Source organism: Onychomys torridus, chromosome 14, assembly GCF_903995425.1.
Source record: "Onychomys torridus chromosome 14, mOncTor1.1, whole genome shotgun sequence".
Lineage (NCBI taxonomy): Eukaryota > Metazoa > Chordata > Mammalia > Rodentia > Cricetidae > Onychomys > Onychomys torridus.
Window position 1 is genome coordinate 41,225,136 of NC_050456.1, and position 13,975 is coordinate 41,239,110.

General features: G+C 44.8%; 2 protein-coding genes across 2 annotated transcripts; one reads left to right on the plus strand and one right to left on the minus strand.

Moving 5' to 3' along the window:
• Positions 1-341: 341 nt before the first annotated feature.
• LOC118595649 (dehydrogenase/reductase SDR family member 7-like) lies at positions 342-2,979 on the minus strand. The gene is made up of 3 exons (XM_036206372.1): positions 2,815-2,979; positions 1,745-1,960; positions 342-609 (listed from the first exon to the last, which is right to left on the minus strand). The coding sequence occupies exons 1-3, from the start codon at positions 2,959-2,961 to the stop codon at positions 565-567; spliced, it is 408 nt and encodes a 135-aa protein (XP_036062265.1). The 5' UTR covers positions 2,962-2,979; the 3' UTR covers positions 342-564.
• Positions 2,980-7,936: 4,957 nt separating this feature from the next.
• LOC118595258 (dehydrogenase/reductase SDR family member 7-like) lies at positions 7,937-13,493 on the plus strand. The gene is made up of 3 exons (XM_036205632.1): positions 7,937-8,051; positions 12,117-12,223; positions 13,227-13,493. The coding sequence occupies exons 1-3, from the start codon at positions 7,937-7,939 to the stop codon at positions 13,491-13,493; spliced, it is 489 nt and encodes a 162-aa protein (XP_036061525.1).
• Positions 13,494-13,975: the final 482 nt, after the last annotated feature.

The window sequence follows — 13,975 nt, forward strand, 5'->3', positions numbered from 1 at the left end:
AAAAAATGAAAAAGAGACAAACAAAGCAATGAGCTTGGTGAAGGGAGTTGCCCTGCCTTTCCAAATCTTCTACCAGATCAGGACGCAGCACTTCTGGAGGACACAGCAGCATACCACCACCTTGGAGCTAGAATGAGTCAGAATCACAGGGCTCTGGTGCTGCTGATGTCTTGATTGTGGACTTCCCAGGCCCCAGAAATGTGAAAAGCAAATTAATACGGTCTACAGGGAGCCAATCAGTGGTAATTTCATTTAGAAGCACAAGTGAATTAAGACAATGTTGACCATACAGCTATAATTCCTGGGTTAGGTTTGCTAACCAGGATTCTAAGTCTGCGTGCTAAAATACTGTGAATATTCCTTTATTCAAGCAGGTAACGCGTGTTCACACACATTTGCAAGATACAGGACAAGGTATATTTATTATTCATTACATAGTGAATAGATGTTTGTATAAAAACATTAACCCAGAAAGCAGTCACTGACCCGCCTTCTACGTGACGCTTACTTAGACCGCCCGTCATTCTCAATAAGTGGCTCAGACATCCATCCCAAGGGGTTGTTTCAATCCGTCTTTGTCTTCCGCAGTATATAAGACAAGTCTGGGTCCTGTAAAAGAATGACGGTAACATGAACTAGACCTTCTTCTTCTGTACCTATTTTTGACAACCAAGCTCCTCTGTTTAATCAGCTGTATGTACTGTATCATCACTCACCAACAGTGATCTTTGCAATCCTTGGGCAAACACTTTAATTAGAAGTAAAATATCACAGCCCAAACTCTTGATCTGCATGCAAATATTGCCCGATGGCTTAGTATTTTTATCTGCTCCACGTGGCAAGAATTACTTAAATAATGAGTATTCTTGTTGTTACTCCTCTGGATCACACCTACTGATAGATAGCCTAACCATGTGCAAAATAGGTCAGAGTGTCTAGAATTTAAATATCTGGCTGATTGTGCTGGCGCACGCCTTTAATCCCAGCACTTGGGAGGCAGAGACAGGCAGGTCTCTGTGAGTTCAAGGACAGTTTTGGTTTATGTAGGGATCCTAAGGGTAGCCAGAAATATGTAATGAGGAAGGAAGGAAGGAAGGAAGGAAGGAGGGAGGGAGGGAGGGAGGGAGGGAGGGAGGGAGGGAGAGAGAGAAAAAATGAAGAAAGGTAAAAGAAAAGAAATATTTGGGTGTTACTCTAAAATCATTTATGAACTTCTAATACACTGTTTACAAGATAAAACAAGGCAATTTGTTAACCCCTAAATGTGGCTTTTATTTGGGAAGGGTAAGCATTTGTTCATCCAAGAATTGGCACAAAAGACAGACAAAAAAAATGATACTCTAAGATGGAGTGTGGCTACTGCCCTGGATGTTATTATCACCCGGAAACGGTGCCTGGAAATAAGAAGTGCTCAGCTTATTTAGAAATAGTCATAAAGCAAGTAAAATCATGAAGCAGGCAGGGTGAGGGACTTTTTGAAACATGACCTTGATGAGTGAGGAAGAGAGACAGTTGACAGCCTTGGTTTTTACTTTCACCTTATAAAAATTTGACTCTTCCAGATTAGAAACCGTGTGGTAAACCATCATATATGCTGTGTGGGTACAGAATATATTTCCACGTTCTCTCTATTTTAATCATGAGACTGGTATGGAGTCAGAAAAAAAAAATCTTTAAGAACTCGGAACACTGGATTTTCACAGGATTCATACGTATTGTGAAGACAGATATAAATTGCTCTTACCAGACCATCCTTAAAGTTTTGTATTCTTTTCTTCCCCAATTTGGAGGTTAGCCATAAGGCCCAGGTTGGCATATACTGCCATATGTATGCCCCCAATAAGACAGGGTGATCAGAGATCCAGACTTCCTTCAAATCGTTGGCCATGGAGATCAGCATCAGCCGGACACAGCGGCTCGTGGACATCTTGTAAGACTGATCTATGCCGTTTTTCATGGGCTGCAAGTCAAAGGAAAGTGGGTGCTGAGGATTCCAAACCATTCCATGAGATTCCATGTGAATGTTTACCCGGAAGGACCCAGAGGCCATCTATCGGTGAGACTCTTTCAGGATGTGACCTGTCAACTGAGAGTCTTCACAGGAGGTACTGGAGGTTTATAATTTATGATTTCAAAGAGCCTAAGTCATGCATTCATCAGATAAGATTGCACATGCTAAAGGCTCTTTGCGTTTAATTATAATTATCTCAGAATAGGGCACCAAAGTCTACTTTATTATCGCATTTTTAGAAATATCAAATTACCAAGATTTCCATTAGGGGCTAAGGATGTACAGTCCAGAGATAAAAATGATTATCTAGAATGTATAAGATCCTGGCTTCAATCCCCAGCACCACACAACATAAAAATAACTTATATTTAACTAGTGGCATAATAGGGAAGAAATAGAAAAAGATAAAAGGACTTTCTTAATAAGAGTGGTGGGTCTGTAATGGTGAACTACTTATCAACGACACTCTGGTAATGTCACTAGCCATTGTTAAAATGAGACACGGAAGTACTACCAAGTAACTTGAATGCTTTTCTCTTTTTTGTTGTTTTTCTTGTTTGTTGTTGTTGTTGTTTTTGTAGTCCCCACCCCCAGCCCCCAGAGCTGAGGACCGAACCCAGGGCCTTTTGTTTGCTAGGCGAGCGCTCTACCACTGAGCTAAATCCCCAACCCCTTGAACACTTTTCTTAATGCCGTCACTTTCTGTGAACAATTCATAAGTAGCTCTGAATAGGCACCAGATTTTTAAGATACAGCAAACGTGGCTAGTGTAGGACTCAATTTTTCCCTTCTAGAATTTTTACCTTAGTTACTTCTTCAGTTAGGGCATTCTTCACAATGTCGGACTGCACAGGCCCAGGGTAAACGTTGCAAAATGTTATTCCTGGATATTTGATAAGCTCACATTGGAGAGCATTGAAAAACCCCTGAGGACCACAAAGCAAGAACATAAGAAAAAAAAAAGAAAGGATAAAGTAAAGAAAAAAAGGAAGTATAATATGTTATTCAAATACATGTCCAATTGAAATTAAACACTCCTAATACAGGGGTTCTCCCTTACCTTTATAAACAGCCTATTTTCTATGGGCCACATCTGTCTTCCCTCTATCCAGAGGCAGTCCTTTGTCCCTTAGGGACAAATTTCCCTCCTCCTTCATCCCTTATCTTTTACCACTGCATCCTAGTCCATTCTAACACAGACCTCCATCCTGTCTATTCTAACACAGACCTCCATCCTGTCCATTCTAACACAGACCTCCATCCTGTCTATTCTAACACAGACCTCCATCCTGTCTATTCTAACACAGACCTCCATCCTATCCATTCTAACACAGACCTCCATCCTATCCATTCTAACACAGACCTCCATCCTGTCCATTCTAACACAGACCTCCATCCTGTCTATTCTAACACAGACCTCCATCCTATCCATTCTAACACAGACCTCCATCCTGTCCATTCTAACACAGACCTCCATCCTGTCCATTCTAACACAGACCTCCATCCTGTCTATTCTAACACAGACCTCCATCCTGTCTATTCTAACACAGACATCCCTTTTTGCCGTGGTGGCACATGCCTTAAATCCCAACATTCAGGAGGCAGAGCTAGGCAGATCTCTGTGAGTTCGAGGCCAGCCTGGTCTACAGAGTGAGATCCAGGACAGGCACCAAAACTACACAGAGAAACCTTGTCTCGAAAAACTAAACTAAACTAAAAATACACCTGCAAGGTCATCTGCTGCTGTTTTCTGCCTGAGTCAGAAAGTGGCCACTTGAACTTTTCTTCCCCCCTTTATAAAGAATCTATCTGTGGAAACAGGTATTTGGGTATGTTTTGTGCCTAATCCAGATTCTGGGAGGAAGCCCCCAGTGTTCAAAGGGCAGGGCAGAGGGATCGACTTCAATTTTAGTGTAGAATTAGTCATTCTCTAGCCAATGACTAGTATATGACTAGTACAGATATGATGTGACCACCCACTGCAGGACCTTCCAAGGACCAAGATAAATCTGTACTCAATGATACAGGTTATTTCCAAAGCAACAGAAACAAGCAGATATTTGCCCCCCCTTTTTTCTTTTCCTTAATTAGGCAAAGTTCCTGAATTATTTTTAAAAGACCAGATGTTGGGTATGGTGGCTCACACTTGTTACCCCTCAGCAGAAAGGGAGAGCAGGAGGATCAGATGTTCAAAGCTCTCCTCAGCCAATAAGAGAGTTAGAGGCCAACATGTGCCCCAGGAGACTGGTCGGGCTGAGGCGGGAGGGGGGGAGGGGGAGTTGGAGGGGGGAACAAAACAAACAAACAAATGAAACAGTACTAATGACCCTAAAAAGAAAAATTGTGCTGGGCAGTGGTGGCGCACACCTTTAATCCCAGCACTCGGGAGGCAGAGGCTGGCGGATCTCTGTGAGTTCAAGGCCAGCCTTGTGTACAAACTGAGTTCCAGAAAAGGCACAAAACTACCCAGAGAAACCCTGTCTCGAAAAACCAAAAAAAAAAAAAGAAGGAAAAAATTGTGATCCATTCCTGCACAATCAAACAACATTAAATATCTGTCAGCTCCTAAGCACTGACTCCTAACAAGCACAGAAGTGAAGGGGGTTCCTGCTGACAGACTGGTTGTTACACAGGAAGGTGGGATTAAAACCTTCCACTTTGGAGGGAAGCCCCTTCAGATGTAGAATGTTTGAAAGGAGGTGAAACAGAATGGTCTAAGGGGGAAATGACGCATTCCATCCCACAGCAAAGCTCCTTAAATTCAGAAAGCAAACAACTCAAAATAGCTTCAGGAAGTCCCTGAAATTGACCAGATTCACTAGGCCCCTCCCACCCTAAGCATATATAAGCTGTCGGGACTGTTGGGAGTCATTCTCAGACAAGCCAAGTTGTCTAGGAAAGGCTCAGACCAACTGAGCTCCCTGGAGAAGAAACCCTCCAACCTGCTGATCTGCCTGCAGGCTGTGCAGTGTGCACCAGGGTCCCAGCTGTTGTGAGCTGTCGCCCATGCTGGGGTGGACTTCATGATGCAGCTGTCTTTGGTCATTTCTGCTCCTGGAAGTAACCCCTCACCCATATTCCTGGAAGTCACTCCAATAAATCTCATTGGTTCACCAAGCTGGACTTTGATAGTATCTATCGTTGGTCTGTCACAGGATCCCTATCTGGGATGAGCAGATGTTGTTCATGTCTTCCCAGAAATGGTATCATACAACACTCACACAGAGAGGCTCCAAAACAAAATGCTTGGTAAATGAATGAAGAACTCCTGTACATTTAATATTTTCCCTCTGTAGCAAGACAGAGGGGACCCAGCAACCAGCACAGACACTGAATCTTCTAGTATATCATGGACACACAGTGGTTAAAAGTTCACTGTTAAGCCGGGCGGTGGTGGTGGTGGTGGTGGTGGCGGCGCACGCCTTTAATCCCAGCACTTGGGAGGCAGAGCCAGGTGGATCTCTGTGAGTTCGAGGCCAGCCTGGCTACCAAGTGAGTTCCAGGAAAAGGCGCAAAGCTACACAGAGAAACCATGTCTCGAAAAACCAAAAAAAAAGTTCATTGTTAGAGAGGGAGAGAGAGATAGCTCAGCGGTGAAGAGCACTTGCTGCTCTTGTGGGTCTGGTCCCCAGCACCTACATGGCAGCTTATGAAAGGGAAAAGGCAGTAGCCATCTTGAGAGATACTTCCCCCTCCCCTCCCCAAAGGTATTTGCTGACCAGCAGTTTTAGAAGTGACCAGAAGTTGAACTTATAAGTCTGGGACAATAAATCTATATATCCTGGACTTGGAAAAACAAGACATGGGGAGTAACGGGCTGAACTGACCAGAAGTTGACCTCAGAGGAGAGTGGGACTGGAACAATAAATCTGAATGTATATATCCCGGGTTCAGCAAAAGCAGGACATAGGGAGTAAAAATTTATGACTCTGTAGATACCCTGCATCCTGTTAGCCATCAGTAACCTCACGCTTATAGTTCAGCCAGTAACGTCAAAGAACTACCTCACCTCTAGCCCCTCATCCAATCCCAAACTGCATGTAAACCTTTCCTATATAGACCCCTTAAAGTGAGTGCTCGGGGCTGTTCTCCTCCACCCGCTGTGTTGGATGTTGGACCCGGACCAAGCTTGCTTGTCTTGTTATTAAAAACCTCTGTGTGCTTGTATCGGATATTGACTCTGTGGTGGTCTTGCTTGGGGGTCCTGCGACCTGAGCACAACACTTAGAGCTGTGCGAAACTGCAGTTCCAGGGAAATCCAGTGCCCTCTTCTGGTTTCCTTGGGTACTGCATGATGTGGTGCATAGACATAAAATAAAAATACATTCTTCAAAAAAAAAATAAAAGGAAGGAAGAGAGGGAGGGAGGGAGGGAGGGAGGGAGAGAGAGACAGAGAGAGAGACAGAGAGAGAGAGAGAGAGAAGGAAGGAGAGAGAGAGAAAGAGAGAGAGAAGGAAGGAGAGAGAGAGAAAGAGAGAGAGAGAGAGAGAGAGAGAGAGAGAAGAAAGAGAGAGAAGGAAAGAAGGAAAGAAGGAAAGAGAAAAGAAAAAGCTCACTGTAACGTCCAGGAATATGAGAAGGAAATGTGTTCTTTAAAAATGCCTCCTGGGACATGGTGGTGTGCACCCGTGATCCCAGCTCTTGGGTTATAAAGGCAGGGTATACAGCTCGAGATCAGCCTGTGCTACAAGAGACAGTCTCAAAACAAACAAACAAAAAAGCCTCCTAGTCTCAGCTCTCAGTTACGGAGCTACCGCACTACCTGCCTGCATTTTGTCAGAGAATTCAACCCAGAACTCAAAACAGAGAGTCTCAGTGGGCAGAGCAGACAGCTCCAGCTGTGTTCTACTGACAGCCTCCTGCAGGTCTTAGACCAAGTGCCAACAACCAACAGATGGGGTCTGTTCTCCGCTGCATCTGCCTGTCTGAGATGGGACTGTCTCTAGGGGAGGTTGATTGACAGCCCCCTACTAAGTCTGAGGAAAGCATCCCAGATGCAGCCCTTCATTACTTGACGCTACCTGTTCTGTACAGTAGAGATGGGTCCTGCTGAGCCACAACTTCAGTTTCCATGAAAGCATGATGACCTGCGTCACTGTCTCTCATTCGGCCAATGGTAGAATGTGCCACTAAAACTCTCCTTCTGAGACATGAGCTATACGTTTAGAGTTGCCTTATTGTCATACTTCTTCACATTTACTCTTAAGCCGAAATTAAAAATTCATTCAGTTCCACTGTTTATGCCTCATCAGATATATAACACAAATCAAGCTTGTCACTGCCCTGATCAGATGGTCTTCTTCCAAAGAGACCATAAGAAATAGAGTCACATGCTCCCCAATAGAGACCTGACCAGGACTGACCACCCGGCTGCAGGACCTGTCTCTCACGTGCCGGGCGGCTGGCTAGCTTGTCAATCCCAGCACTCGGGAGGCAGAGGCAGGTGGATCTCTGTGAGTTCGGGTGGTCTCACGGAGAGCTAGTCCAGATAGGCTCCAAAGCTAATGAGAACTCCTGTCTCGCAATCCCCCCCCCCGCCCAAAAAAAAAGTTTACTTATTTCATTCATGTTTTAACTTCCATAGAAGTCAATCATGTGCATATAGGTTGTAATCTGCTATTCAAGCTTCTACCATTATTTTCCCTACATGGGCCTACCCCTGGAACCATTCCCCCTCACAACTCGAACTCTTCACTCAGAAAGTGAAGGTTTCCCCCTTTGGCTGGACGGAAGCCAGAAGAAACATGAGGACGCACTCGTACTGGGCGCGTATTTGGTTAGTACAGTAAGTGGAGTGAACTGGCGCATACCAGTGGCAGGAGCGATTGTGAGGGGGATTGAGAAAAAGCGCAACCTTTGACGGACTCCCTACTGCAGTTATCGAATACTTGGGCGTCTCTCTGGTGACCTGTTGGGAGGGAACACATGAGTCAGCCAGCAAGGGTGCACGCGCAGCCCTGCCTTTTCAGCGAAGACGCGGATGGTAGAAGTGAAAGAATGGGATTCGGTGTCTTGAAGAAAAGGGAGGGTGAACAGATAGGTTGGTCCTTGAAAGGGGGGAAATGTGCAAATCTCGCTACACCTGACGTCCCAAACCCCACGACCGTGCGCGCGCGCACGGAAGTGGGATCAACTCCAAAGTGCAGCTACTACGGGAAAGGTGAAGGTCAAGGGAAGGGTGGGACTCCTGTCCTGACCGCAGCTCGTACTGCCATCCAGAGGTGTCCCGTGTGCAACACCAGTCCACTCATCACCTCTTAGGGCTACTGAGAATCAGGCCAGTCTTGCTTACCCCCTTTCTAAATTACACCTAGACTGCACACAAAAAAAAAATTTCTTTTAGAATAAGAGGTTCAAAAAAGGCAAACGAACTGATTCCGCTTCCTTTTTTTGTTATTGATTTTAGTTAAATATATATTGAGATAACCAAGCGGCGTTTTCTCCTGTTGTCTGCTTTGGCCGCCTTTTTCCAGGAAGCTTCTACGGCACCACTCTATTACCGGATTACTGATATTTTGAGCCAAGGGTTGAGCCGCATGCACAAACACAGCAAAGAGATCCAAACAGCTATCTTCTGTTCGCCACTTAGTGCCTGAGTGCTCCCCGGGTAATTAAGGCCGTGCAAGCCACCTATGCACACATGCTTGGTTACCTCCTATGCTGCTCACAACTGTTGCTTTTATTATCCCAACTTTTTGAAAATGTCGAGGGGGTGGAGTGAGAAATCATATCTCCCCGCACAGTTCTTCCAAGTGCTCGACTGGGTTTAAAAAATGGATGCGAGATGAGAATGAAAACTTATAATTGAGAGACTGCGTTGCTTTAGGAGAAAGAGGCTCTTCTCCGTTTATTGTATTTAGATATTGTAACTGTCTACTTAAATAAGGAAAGCACACGAGCCCATCTATTGCAGAGTTAAAAGCCAAGAGGTCAGAGCAATAGCTGGACTGGAGCAGACTGAAGGGCATTTATAAGCCTCTTGTCTGGAAAAACAGCCTCAAAAAGTACGAGACTTTGCTACTCTTTGGAGTCAACCCATAGATAGGATGTGCTTCTGATTGTCTTTTCCTTTTCCGTTCCCTTCTCTTGTTAAAGAGATCTCATACTACCTCATGCTTCCTTCCTGGTATCTGCAGTAGTTCCCTATTCAGGTTCCTCTCTTCTCTATATTTTGTTTTTTTTTTGTCTCTTTTAATATGGTTGTTTGTGGTTATTATTATTTTTTATTTGGTTTTTTGCTTTTTTTTTTTTTTCTTTTTGTTTTTTTTCTTTATTTTTTTCCCAAGAAAGAACTCATTCTAATTTTATTTAAACACCAGCCATCGGGTATACCCAGAAGCGGGGGCTGAGGCTGGCAAGGCTTGATATCTCGACGAGGAGGCTTCCTTCGATGGTATCCTTGGAAGACAGAAGGAAAAATGGTAACAGGGTTGTCCAGGAGAAACATCCACCGTTAGCAACACACCCAACCGGCTGTGAACGCATGTCGTTGCTGGGAATTGAACTCAGGACCTCTGGAAGAGCAGTCGGTGCTCTTAACCTCTGAGCCATCTCTCCAGCCCTTGTCCTGTCTTTTATATAGACTTTCTGTTCTGCCTTCTCATTGGTTGTAAACCCAGCCACATGACCTCGTCACTGCCTGTCTGTACAGACCTCCAGGTCTTCTATGGTTGGTATTGAGATTAAAGGCGTGTGTCTCCATGCTGGCTGTGTCCTTGAACTCACAGAGATCCGCCTAGCTCTGCCTCCCAAGTGCTGGGATTAAAGGCGTGGCACCATCACTGCCCAGCTTCTGCTCTGGCTTGCTCTGACCCCAAGGCAACTTTATTAACATACAAATAAAATCACATTTCAGTACAAATAAAATATCACCATAGGCTCTTGTCCACAGTGTTCCTGTGTGCATCCAAAGAAACATAGTCAGGAATGATCCTTATTAGGTTTTGCTTTATGTCAGATAGTAAAGTCATGGGCAGGTGTGTGTGTGTGTGCGTGTGCGTGTGCGTGTGCGTGTGCGCGTGCGTGTGCGTGTGTGTTCTCTGCCTGTCACTCTTTCACTATTTTTCTTTCATTTTGCTGACCGCACTCACCCAAAGGGTTCGCTGCCCCAGTAAATAACGCCACATGGTTCTTTTCATGACGTTATTTTCAAAAGTCTCTTGTGTTTTAGTTCTGTGCTTTTTTTTTTTTTTTTAATTTTATTTATTTCATTGGTCCTCCGCCTCTGTGACTTGTAAGGCCTGCCCTAGCAGAGAGGATAAATCATGGCAGCAATGCTGAGCTGATGTGAGGACCACGGGCCCCTTTTCTCTGTGTGGTCACTGGTACAAGCCTTTCCATTTTTTAAAAAGTTTCATGATGTTTTTTCATCTCCTTGCCCACAAGACTTCTGTTCCTCTCACGTTCTATGTACTTGCTACTTTTTCTTACTGGCATTTATTACTTTAGGTTCAAGTAAAAGTCCAGAATAATTTATTTCAACTATTCCACTGGTGACCAGAAATACAAAGATCAATTATGTCCCTGACTTAGTTAGGGTCTCTATCGCTGTGATGAGACACTGTGACCACGGCAACTCTTATAAAGGAAAACATTTCATTGGGCTGGCTTGATTACAGCTTCAGAGGTTCAGTCCATTATCATATCGGGGAGAATGATGGCATGCAGGCAGACGTGGTGCTGGAGTAGCAGCTGAGAATTCTACCTCTTGCAGGCAACAGGAAGTTGACTAAGACATTGAGCAGTGTCCTGAGCATAGGAGACCTTAAACCCCACCCCCGCAGTGACACACTTCCTCCAACAAACCACACCTCCTAACAGTGCCACTCCTTGTGAGCTTCTGGGGGCCAGTTACATTCAAACTGTCACAGTCTCCGAGCGTTTTTGGGTAGGAATTGTATGAAGGACTGAGTATTTTTCCTTATTTACCTCTTGGGACCCTTGGCTTAGAGAGAGAAGCTTCTACCTCCCATCACACTGGTCTTCTCGGCTTCTTATAGGTTTATACTACGAGCTTAAAAGAAGAGATTTCGTTTTAATTACATGCACATGTGTCAGTCTGTACATGTGAGTGCAGGGGCTCTTGGAGGTGCCCCCTCTCCCTGGAGCTGTAATTATCGATGGTTGTGAGATGGGTGCTAGGAATTGTCTGTTTGTTTGTTTTTGTTTATTCGTTTGTTTTTGTTTGGTTTTTCGAGACAGGGTTTCTCTCTGTAGCTTTGGAGCCTGTCCTGGACTAGCTCTGTAGACCAGGCTGGCCTCGAACTCACAGAGATCCACCTGCTTCTGCCTCTCGAGTGCTGGGATTACAGGTGTGCGCCACCACCGCCCGGCTTTTGGGTGCTAGGAATTGATCTTAACCACTGAGCCATCTCTCTAGCTCTAAACTGTTGTTTTAAATGTGGGTGCATGAGCTACTGAACTTGACCAGTCTATTGATAAAAGAAAAGTAGCTCTATACTTGTAAAAAAAAAAAAAAAACAAAAAACCCAAAACCCTGTTGTATAATTTTTCCTTTTTTTTTTTTTTTTTTGTGGGGGGAGTTACTGTTTCTTTTTGATGTGCAGCCTATGCTGGCCTCATGACCTGGTCTACCTGGCTCCGTGCTCTGAGTACATTGCAATTGTGGACCACTATGTGCGATTGGCTGAATTTCCTTGGTTTCTTAATAATAATAATAATAATAATAATAATAATAATTATTATTATTATTATTATTATTATTATTATTATTATTAATTGAGACAAGGTCCTGCCACATAGCCTGTGCTCATCTGGAACTTGCTGTGTAGACCAGAATAAACTCATTTCTGCAGTCCTGCCTCTGCCTTCCAAGTGCTGGGACTCTAGCTGCGTCGTCACATCCAATTTGTTCTTTACAAAGTCCCACTGTGTATAGACAAGGGGAAGCATGCTGTACTGCTTCCAGCCAGCTAAATTGTAACATCACTGGTCCTCTTTCCTGCTCAGTGAGGGGTGCTTTGGCAGAGTCGCCTAGAATGAGTTCATTGCCACCTTTTTGTGGGATAGAAGTTTAATTGAACTGGAAAGTTGAGTTCAGTGGAACGGGAGAATGTCTTGCTTACTGTTCGTGTGTCTTTTTCAGAGAACAGCAATTTAAAAGAAAAAGAAATATTGGTGTTGCCCCTTGACCTGACCGACACGAGTTCCCACGAGGCAGCTACCAAAGCTGTTCTGCAGGAGTTTGGTAAAGTAAGTTGCATTTTATATCCATGAAGCATGAATGGCATTGCTTATCTGTCTTTGAAAATAAAACAAACCAGCCGGGTGTTGGTGGCGCACGCCTTTAATCCCAGCACTTGGGAGGCAGAGCCAGGCGGATCTCTGTGAGTTCGAGGCCAGCCTGGTCTACAGAGTGAGTTCCAGGAAAGGCACAAAGCTACACAGAGAAACCTGTTATCAAAAAACAAAAACAAAAACAAACAAACAAACAAACAGCCAAAGAGATGTCCAACTGTGGATCCCCTTCAAAGGGAAGGAGACAGACGGAGCGCATGCGGTGAGGTCAGGCCTAGGCTGTTCCGCTTCAGCTCCTTAGTACTTCTCCCTTCCCAAGAACGAGTTCTCTATGAAGAATGAGAGAAGTTAACATCTGCTGAGGCTTTTCTTTTTCCTGCCACTTGGTGTCTTCAAATGCAGATTCTATAGGTGAATTCTTGCTTTTCCCTCCCTCCCTCCCTCCCTCCCTCCCTCCCTCCCTCCCTCCCTCCCTCCCTCCATTCCTTCCTCTCTCCACCCGCCTTGACACAGGCTTGATGTACCTCTGTTCTGGAACCCACTCTGTAGACCAAGCTGGCCTTGAACTCAGAGATCTGCCTGCTTCTCCCTCCCAAGTGCTGAGATCAAAGGTGTGCACCACCACACTTGGCTTTGCTTATTTTATTAATTAATTAATTAATTAATTAATTAATTAATTAATTTATTTATTGTTAGTTTTTCGAGACAGGGTTTCTCTGTAGCTTTGGAGCCTGTCCTGGAACTCACTCTGTAGACCAGGCTAGCCTTGAACTCACAGAGATCCACCTGCCTCTGCCTCCTGAGTGCTGGGATTACAGGCGTGCACCGCCACCGCCCGGCGCTTATTTTATTTTTATAGCTGCCACTAGAACCACATCACTGTCCCATTTTACTATTCAAGTTAATGACACAATCATTTTCTTAGACTATCTTTAAGTACCCATTTTCTGATTTTTAGATTGACATTTTGGTCAACAATAGTGGAAGAAGCCAACGTTCGTTAGTTCTAGAAACCAACCTGGATGTCTTCAAGGAGTTGATCAATCTGAACTACTTAGGGACGGTGTCCTTGACCAAGTGTGTTCTGCCTCACATGGTAGAGAGGAAACAAGGGAAGATTGTTACTGTGAACAGCATTGCGGGAATTGCTTCTGTGCCCCTTTCCAGTGGGTACTGTGCCAGCAAGCATGCTCTTCGGGTAAGACAGCCCAAACTCTGTGCATGACCTGTGTGTGCATGACCTGTGTGTGTGCATGACCTGTGTGTGTGCATGACCTGTGTGTGCATGACCTGTGTGTGTGCATGACCTGTGTGTGTGCATGACCTGTGTGTGTGCATGACCTGTGTGTGTGCATGACCTGTGTGTGCATGACCTGTGTGTGTGCATGACCTGTGTGTGTGCATGACCTCTGTGTGTATGACCTGTGTGTGTGCATGACCTCTGTGTGTGCATGACCTCTCTGTGTACATGACTTCTCTGTGTTCATGACCTCTGTGTGTGTAAGAACTGTGTGTGCATATGACCTCTGTGTGTACATGACCTCTATATGTGAATGACCTCTGTGTGCACATGACCTCTGTGTGTGCATGACCTCTGTGTGTGTAAGACCTGTGTGTGCATATGACCTCTGTGTGCACATGACCTCTATGTGTGAAGGACCTCTGTGTGCACATGATCTCTGTGTGTGCATGACCTCTGTGTGCACA

Bases quoted from the DNA above. Each gene is read 5' to 3' on its own strand.
- LOC118595258 (XM_036205632.1), top strand. From the start codon at position 7,937: ATGAGTCAGCCAGCAAGGGTGCACGCGCAGCCCTGCCTTTTCAGCGAA. The intron at 8,052-12,116 runs GTTGGTCCTTGA...TGTCTTTTTCAG, and splicing joins AAGGGAGGGTGAACAGATAG to AGAACAGCAATTTAAAAGAA. The intron at 12,224-13,226 runs GTAAGTTGCATT...TCTGATTTTTAG, and splicing joins TTCTGCAGGAGTTTGGTAAA to ATTGACATTTTGGTCAACAA.
- LOC118595649 (XM_036206372.1), bottom strand. From the start codon at position 2,961: ATGTTCTTGCTTTGTGGTCCTCAGGGGTTTTTCAATGCTCTCCAATGT. The intron at 1,961-2,814 runs GTAAAAATTCTA...TTTGACTTGCAG, and splicing joins TAACTGAAGAAGTAACTAAG to CCCATGAAAAACGGCATAGA. The intron at 610-1,744 runs GTAAGAGCAATT...ATTCTTTTACAG, and splicing joins AAAACTTTAAGGATGGTCTG to GACCCAGACTTGTCTTATAT.